This window comes from Ambystoma mexicanum, chromosome 1q (genome assembly GCF_040938575.1).
Source record: "Ambystoma mexicanum isolate Mex_15411 chromosome 1q, UKY_AmexF1_1, whole genome shotgun sequence".
Taxonomy (NCBI): domain Eukaryota; kingdom Metazoa; phylum Chordata; class Amphibia; order Caudata; family Ambystomatidae; genus Ambystoma; species Ambystoma mexicanum.
This window is the reverse complement of record NC_090922.1, coordinates 1,267,698,126-1,267,705,831: the sequence shown is the minus strand read 5'-3', so window position 1 is coordinate 1,267,705,831 and position 7,706 is coordinate 1,267,698,126. Positions and strand designations below refer to the sequence as shown.

Sequence of the window (7,706 nt, the reverse complement as noted above, 5' to 3'; positions counted from 1 at the left end):
TCTTTGTATTCATCGAATAAGGAGTTGGGTACAAAAAATACCCATGTTCATATTTTATTTCTAGAGGTTTTCAGATGTAAGAAATGTTGGCTAAAATGTGTTGTTTGTCTACACAAAGGATATGTGTTCCTCTGTGGTGAAATATATTGAAGAACGTTCTACAATATTAATACAAAAATACAAAATAAATCTCTCTGGTAAAAATATTACTAAGCTATGTGCAGACAAGTTTAGATTCCTTTTATTCATGATTTTAAAAACATATGTTATTGTGGTCAAAATGAATTGTATTTGCATTACAAATGGTGTAATAACTAACAATACCCGGGCTTAAAAGTGATTTTAAAGTGCAGCAAATGCAAGGGCAAAATAAAGATGGCTACAATGCACACAATGTTGAAGGTATGATCCGGGACCCTTTCACAGTGAATTTTCAAGAAAATAATACTGAAGATGCTTGTTCACATTGGACTATACAAGAGCCGTTCCCACAGATTTGAAATGTATCATTTCCCTAAAGTTGTGACGACTGTGAGAACTGGACGAATTTCCTCTCCTGGGATAGGCAGGCTTATTCCACGTGATTTCCAAGGCTCCTCTGTAATTTTGCTTTCCTCTCTTGATTTTATCAGCTGCTTCATGCCAAGTTGGAAAACTAGCCGAGGGTCTGGGCCCCCAAGAGGAGGACAGTTACAGCTTTCCCTTAGTTTAAGTGCCTGTAAAAGAAGGGACACGTTTAATGGAAAATAAACAACTATTTCAATGTTAATAAACTTATCAAGATGTGCATACTTATACATGTTGATTACATATATATTTGCATATACAGTAAATCTGCAATTACTCAGTGTGCCATGTATATGCACCATTTAATATCTAAATCTATTCATCAGAACGATTGTTGGGCCACAAATCAGCTGTTTGGTTGAAAAGGAAAACCCTCTTCATTTGGCCCATCATACAAGCCCAAGAATAGCAATACACTACAATATTGTTATTGTTATTTCGCACTTATATAGCGCCTTACATACCATTGGTATGGTCTGAAGGCGCTGGTAGGTTGAACGCCCTTGGGAACCGAAGTTCAGATCAGTAGAGAGAGTAGGGAGAGTCAAAAGGTGCGTGTGTGCACCGGATATGTGTGCAGCTCGTGCGGTACACATGTAATAGCTGCTTCTTATCGGTAGGTGTGGTGGTTGAGAGATCAGGAGAATGTGTTCGTTCTGGCAGGATTTATCCGGAACGGATGTGGCTGCATTAGGCCTGAGGAAAACGCCTGGATGGGGGTATGAGACCAGCGGTGTTTACATAGAATGATGTGGAGTAAGCGGCGGATGTTCGTATCAGAACAGTTATACCAAATGGTGTCATAGTATCTCTGTGTTCTAGTTGAGTGGTGATGTAAAGGAGAGAGTAAGCGTGGGGTGTGGTATGATGGGTTATATGCTCTTTCAATGTGCAACCTTCTAAATGCAACTTTCCCAGATAGGGTACTGGGCGAACTTCTAAATTCTATTTTCCACAGGGAGGCTACAGGGCGAACTTCTAAGTACAATTTTCCATACAGAGGCTATTGGGAACATTTCTAAATTCAATTTATCAAAGAGGCTATTGGGCACACTTCTAAGTGTAACTCTCGCAGAGGCTATTGGGTACACTTCTAAATGCAATTTCCCAGAGCGTCTACTGGGCACACTTCTAAATTCAATTTTCCAGAGAGGCTATTGGGCAAACTTCTAAATGCAACTTTCCAGAGTGTCTATTGGATACACTTCTATAATCAAATTTCACAGATGCTATTGGTAGCACTTCTAAATGCAGCTTTCACAGAGGATCTTGGGCACACTTCCAAATTCCATTTACCAGAGAGGCTATTGGGCACATTTCTAAACTTGACGGAGAGGCTGTAGGGCACACTTCCGAAATGCAACTTTCACATGCTAACATTCACAGTTCAATCTAGATGCGACGCAGGCCAATATGCACAATTCCATCTAAGAGTGGACATGCTAACTTTCACAATTCCGTCTAAGAGTGGACATGCTAACTTTCACAATTCCATCTAAAAGTGGACATGCTAACTTTCAAATTTATATCAAAGTGTGGGCATGCTAACATTCACAATTCAATCTAAGAGTGGACATGCTAACTTTCACAGTTTTATCTAAGTGTGGGCATGCTAACATTCACAATTCCATCTAAGAGTGGACATGCTAACTTTCACAATTCCGTCTAAGAGTGGACATGCTAACTTTCACAATTCCGTCTAAGAGTGGACATGCTAACTTGCACAATTCTGTCTAAGAGTGGACATGCTAACTTTCACAATTCCGTCTAAGAGTGGACATGCTAACTTTCACAATTCCGTCTAAGAGTGGACATGCTAACATTATGGCAGTCTATGTTATTTGGGGGTAAGATAGAGTGGCATGGGCTTTCTGGAGTGGAGTGATTGCTCTACTCCCCACCCATACCACACTCACGGTTTTGGTGGTGTCTGTTAGTTGCTGGCTTTATTGGCTTCCCCTGCGGACACCTGCAGACACATCTTGGAGCCGCCTCGGTTAGAGCGGCCCTTGGCCTTGGGGCCCTTAGCCGCTGGGCGCTGCCGGGCAGAGGGCTGCCCTGGGAGGACCAGTGATAAAGGTTGAGGGGCCTATCAGAGGGGGGATGGGCGGGAGGGATGGGATCAGGAAGAGGTTTTAGAGGAGGGGAAGTGGGGACTGACTCACCTGCTCCTAGGATGAGAAATAGGACCAGGTGCAGGAAGCGGGTCGGTACACCGACGCTGCCTCGGCCGCAACAACCAATCAGGGGCGGGATGGGAGGCGGGAGGGAGAGGGGAAGAACCAGGAAGCGGGGCTGGGGAGCTCGGGGCATGCGGGGGCCTGGGGGCACTTTTTGGGCTTAAAAAAACGCAATGAAAGGGTCGCGCAAGGAGGACCGACTCACCTGCTCCTAGGATGGGAAATAGGAGCAGGTGCAGGAAGCGGGTCGGTACACCGACGCTGCCTCGGCCGCAACAACCAATCAGGGGCGGGGGGCGGGATGGGAGGCAGGAGGGAGAGGGGAAGAACCAGGAAGCGGGGCTGGGGAGCTCGGGGCACGCGGGGGCCTGGGGGCACTTTTTGGGCTTAAAAAACGCATGGAAAGGGTCGTGCAAGGGGGAACGATTCGCCTGCTCCTAGGATGGGAAATAGGAGCAGGTGCAGGAAGCGGGTCGGTACACTGACGCTGCCTCGGCCGCAACAACCAATCAGGGGCGGGGGGCTGGATGGGAGGCGGGAGGGAGAGGAGAAGAACCAGGAAGTGGGGCTGGGGAGCTCGGGGCACGTGGGGGCACTTTTTGGGCTTAAAAAACGCATGGAAAGGGTCGCGCAAGGGGGACCGACTCGCCTGCTCCTAGGATGGGAAATAGGAGCAGGTGCAGGAAGCGGGTCGGTACACCGACGCTGCCTCGGCCGCAACAACCAATCAGGGGCGGAGGCGGGATGGGAGGCAGGAGGGAGAGGGGAAGAACCAGGAAGCGGGGCTGGGGAGCTCGGGGCACGCAGGGGCCTGGGGGCACTTTTTGGGCTTAAAAAAACGCATGGAAAGGGTCGCGCAAGGGGGACCGACTCACCTGCTCCTAGGGTGGGAAATAGGAGCAGGAAGCGGGTCGGTACACCGACGCTGCCTCGGCCGCAACAACAAATCAGGGGTGGGGGCAGGATGGGAGGCGGGAGGGAGAGGGGAAGAACCAGGAAGCGGGTCTGGGGAGCTCGGGGCACGCGTGGGCCTGGGGGCACTTTTTGGACTTAAAAAACGCATGGAAAGGGTCGCGCAAGGGGGCTGGGGAGCCTGGGGGCACTTTTTTGGTTTAAAAAACGCATGGAAAGGGTCGCGCAAGGGGGACCGACTCACCTGTTCCTACGATGGGAAATAGGAGCAGGTGCAGGAAGCGTGTCGGTACACCAACGTTGCCTCGGCTGCAACAACCAATCAGGGGCGGGGGGCGGGATGGGAGGCGGGAGGGAGAGGGGAAGAACCAGGAAGCGGGGCTGGGGAGCTCGGGGCACTTTTTGGGCTTAAAAACGCATGGAAAGGGTCGCGCAAGGGGGACCGACTCACCTGCTCCTAGAATGAAGAAGTCACAATGAGCATCATTGCTCCTATGGAACATGATGAATATATGAGAAGGAGTGGCTAAGCAACCGAACGCTTAAGAGCATCCTTAGTTTGCTTACCACCTCTACTTTAATGCCACATTGTATTGAACTGGGATTTATACAGGATACCTACATTGGGAGCAACGGGGGGATTCAGTAACAGGAGACATTTAAAAGGATGGAATATTAAGGGTGCAATTAGAAGGATATGTAGAGAGGCGGTACAGAGATGTATCTACAGGCAATGGATACAGTCTGTACCGGGGAGGTTGTGCACATGTCCTCCAGTTGAAGCCATAGCTTTAGGAGTTTCCGACATTCTGACCTTCTAGTCACACTGTAAAGTCACTTGTTCTGCCATCAGCTACTTCCTTTCTGGATTTCCTCTTCTATGAGAATAAAAGCAAACGTTTACCCTTTTTATCCCACTAGAAGACTCCATTCATAATAGACCCCATTCATGAGCAGCTTCTCCCACATAATGTGTTTTCACATTAGTGGATTGATGTTGATGTTAATGTTAAAAGGAAACTTGTACTGTGCACTATCACCATTGGAATGGTCCCCATGAGCTCTGGCGGATCTGAAAGGAGAGTGTGGAGGGGTATAGTTAGTAGGGTATAGCAGGAATAGGTAGAGTGAGAGTTGTGATGTCCTGCTGACAGCCTGAGTTGGGTTTGCACAGTTCGCTGAGTGCTTTTTTTCAGGTTGGTACAATTCCCATGTGCTGTTGTGCATGACTATGGGCCTCATTACACGGTAGGTTGTAACCATGGCGCTATTAGCGCCATGGTTGCCGCTGGTATTTTACTGTGTCCACCTTGGTGGATGGCGGAATTACCGCCCTACTCCAAGGTGAGCGGGGCGGTAATTCCCCATTCACCAATGCACTTCCCCATTCCCATTTTTGCCCTGATAGAGCTCAATGGGAATGGGGAAGGGGCTAATTACGGTACCGCAAATTGCGGTACCGTAATTAGCACCAAGGTCCCTTAGCGAGCCCATTCCTTAACGGCTGGTAAAACCAGCCGTTAAGGTCGGGTCCCGCAAAGGGACCTCGTACTAAGGTGGTAAGGGTTTACCAGTACCGGTGCCTTTACCGGTACCGGTAAACCCTTACCGCCTACCGTGTAATGAGGCCCTGTGTTGTTTGTTTTGAAGATGCAGTGTGGTGAACTGCATGCTGACTGTTGTGCAGAAATGTGGTTGTGTGTGTTTGCGTTAGCAAAGCGTATGCAGAAATTGAGGTTTTTAAGAGTTGGGGTACTGGGAATTTGTCTTACATCTTTGCTTTCGCCTACTGTGCTCATAATCTCTGTCCATCCTGTATGTTGGCCATTATCTGGCAGTTTAATCAACAGACACTGCGTAGGCTGGTGGCTTTCCTCTGTAGATTTCTTGCGGTTTGTGGGCATGAGAGGTTGTGATTGCCTCCCCTCACCCCCTGGCTAGAGATGATTAAGTTGGGGGTTTTGGGTGCCTCCCTGAGTTTCTTGTGCAAGATCCGTACCTACCGGGGGTTGGTGCCCTGAGCCATCTTTGGTTCGCAGTATTGGTTGATGCTCCCCCCATCTATGTCTGGGTATAATATGATATGATAGGTTATGTATAACCTATCATATGTGTCCTGTTTCCAGGGTATTGTTTAGAGTCGGGTATTGTAAGGGGGAGTTCTTTCTTCGGCTTTCGCCTGGCTTGGTTTTTCCATGTACGTTTTTTTGGGATAATCTATGTTTCCAGCAGAGTCTTTGTTTTCCTAGTCGTTCCCTTCTGATTTGGATGTGAAGAGCCAAGTTTTAAGTATTTTTTGGAATTTCAGGTGATCTTTTGTATTGCAAATGTCTTTTGAGAGGCAGTTCCAAGGATTTGCTGCCATGTGGGATAATGACGACCCTCCGAATCTTCTCTTATTGCAAGGTTTTGGTTTTAGGCAAACATCGTTGCTTGATCGGAGAAGTCTTGTCGGAAGGTAGATGCTTATTTTCTTTTGTAGGAATTCTGCTCCTTGGCCATCTATTGCTCTGTGCATTATGCACATTGTTTTGAACCTTATTCATTGTTTGATGGGTAGCCTTTGTAGCATTTCTAGCGCTGGGATGATGTGTTCCCTTCTTGGTAGTCTGAGCAGGAGTCTGGCCGCTGCATTTTGGATACATTGAAGTTTCTTTAGTCAGCGTTTCAGCATTTCAAGGTATAGGGCCTCATTCCGACCCTGGCGTTAACCAAGGCGCTATTAGCGCCTTGGTTGACGCCGTTATCTTTCCGACTCCGCCATGGTGAATGGCGGAATTACCGCCCCATTCCAAGGTTGGCGGGGTTGGTAATTCCCCATTCACCATGGGCCCTTCCCCATTCCCATTTTTGCCCCATAGGGCTCAATGGGAATGGGGAAGGTGCTAATTACGGCACCGTAAATTACGGTGCCGTAATTAGCTCCAAGGTCCCTTTGGGTGTTAAGTTCCAACCCGCAAAGGGAACTCGGAATAGGGCGGTAAGGGTTTAACGGCACCGGTCTCGTTACCGGTGACCGTTAACCCTTACCGCCCGACTCGGAATGAGGCCCATAGGCTATTGGCACAGTCTATTCTGGACAGGATGAGGGAGAGGATGGTGAGTGTTTTATGGGTGATGGAAAGTAACGGTAGGATCCTTTTTACTGTGTGCCGGTGGAAGAAACATTTCTTGATGTTACTGTTGTCGATGGTGTCGTGCTGTTCCTAGTTCTGTCGGCCTTGGGATGTAGTGGTTGTTTTTCCCATTTTGGAGAATAATCATTATTTCTGTTTTCCCTGGGTTGCGGCTGTTTGAGTTCTTGTAGGCAGTCTTCCAGCGTTGTCTTTTCTTCATGTGCGTTTTGTAATTTGTAGACGATTTGTGTGTTATCATCATAGTTGTAGCATGTGAAGCCGTTTCTTTTAATGAGCTAGATTAGTGGGGTCAGGTAGATGTTGAAGAACAGTGGAGATAAGGACGATCCGTGTGGTATTCCACGGGTGGTTTCCCTTGGAGTGGATTTAAAAGCATTAATCCAGACGGTTTCTATCTGTTAGGAATTATTTGATTTTATCCAGAGTAATGCTAGGTCAGTCATTCCTATTTCTTCCAGTCTTTTGATGAGGACATATGGCTAACTGTGTCGAATGCTGCAGAGATGTCCAGAGGTATCAGAGGTGAGCTTGTGTCGGAGTCTGCATTTGTCTTTAGATCATCCCAGATTGAGAGGAGTGCCATTTCCGTTCCTCTCATAGGTCTGAAACCGACTTGTGCCTGGTCGACCAGTTGGCATTTTTCAATGTGTTCTTGTCTTATTCCATGGACGTAGGTTTCGAGTGGTTTTACTGTGCATGGGATGTTTGAGATGGGTCTGTAGTTGGAGCGGTCTTCAACGCTGCCTGCTGTGTCCTTGAGGAGGGGTTTGATGTATGCAGATTTGAAAGATTGCGGTAGTTTCCCTGTTGAGAGTGAAACGTTGAAGAGGTTTCTGTAATATTCCAGGGGTGTGGATTGATTTGTATATGTCAGGAGGGCAGGGTCCATGGGGGAGCCGGCGTTGTTGCC

At 47.9% G+C, this 7,706-nt stretch overlaps 1 protein-coding gene across 2 annotated transcripts in view; it reads right to left on the bottom strand.

Moving 5' to 3' along the window:
- Positions 1 to 219: 219 nt before the first annotated feature.
- Positions 220 to 7,706, bottom strand: part of OMA1 (OMA1 zinc metallopeptidase) — an 821,003-nt gene continuing 813,516 nt past the window's right edge. Inside the window, exon 9 of one of the 2 annotated variants that reach the window (XM_069642087.1) lies at positions 220 to 716. In XM_069642087.1, the coding sequence (XP_069498188.1) occupies positions 507 to 716 (210 nt within the window). In that variant the 3' untranslated portion in view covers positions 220 to 506. The remainder of the gene's footprint in view (positions 717 to 7,706) is intronic. The other variant, XM_069642086.1, reaches the window with a different exon arrangement.